The sequence below is a fragment of the Eimeria mitis genome, genomic scaffold (genome assembly GCF_000499745.2).
Source record: "Eimeria mitis Houghton genomic scaffold, Emh_scaff579, whole genome shotgun sequence".
Taxonomy (NCBI): Eukaryota; Apicomplexa; class Conoidasida; order Eucoccidiorida; family Eimeriidae; genus Eimeria; species Eimeria mitis.
In genome coordinates this window covers 3,891-4,524 of record NW_013574034.1, presented here as the reverse complement: position 1 = coordinate 4,524, position 634 = coordinate 3,891, and the positions used below count along the sequence as shown (strand labels likewise).

General features: G+C 46.8%; 1 protein-coding gene across 1 annotated transcript in view; it reads right to left on the bottom strand.

Moving 5' to 3' along the window:
- EMH_0016780 (Atypical MEK-related kinase (incomplete catalytic triad), putative) overlaps positions 1 to 634 on the bottom strand; it is a gene marked incomplete at both ends in the record, with an annotated part of 5,104 nt that overhangs the window by 4,090 nt on the left and 380 nt on the right. Inside the window, one exon of the mRNA XM_013500735.1 lies at positions 488 to 623. Within this exon, the coding sequence (XP_013356189.1) occupies positions 488 to 623 (136 nt within the window). The remainder of the gene's footprint in view (positions 1 to 487; positions 624 to 634) is intronic.

Below are 634 nucleotides of genomic sequence, written 5' to 3'. Positions count from 1 at the left end.
GCAGCAGCAGCAGCAGCAACAGCAGCAGCAGCAGCAGCAGCAACAGCAGCAGCAGCAGCAACAGCAGCAGAAGCACAAGGAACGAGAATTTGATGGGGGGGAATGCAACACGGCAAAGCCCAGTAATAGCTGCAGCAGCAGCAGCAGCAGCAGCAACAGCAGCAGCAGCAGCAGCAACGGCTGCAGCAGCAGCAGCAGCAGCAGCAACAGGAGTAGAAGCAACAGAAAGAAAAAGGACAGCAAAAGAGAGACAGAACCAGAGCGAGAAAAAAAAAACAAAAAAATAAATAAAAATAAAAACAGAGACAGACAAAAGAGACAGAAAAAAAGAAAACAAAAAGAAAACAAAAAAAAAACAAAAAAAAAACAAAAGGAGACAAAAAGGAGACAAAAAGGAGACAGTTGTTTACTTGTTTAATTAAAACTTTTGCGCCTTTCTCTGAATATAAAACAACCTGCTGGCAGCAGCAACCAGCAGCAGCAGCACCACACACATGTGCTGCTTCCTCCATCTCCTCTTGCTGCTGCTGCTGCTGCTGCTGCTGCTGCTGCTGTTGCTGTTGCTGCTGCTGCTGCTGCTGTTGTTCTTGTTGCTTCTGCTGTTGCTGCAGTTGCTGCTCCTGCTGCAACTCTT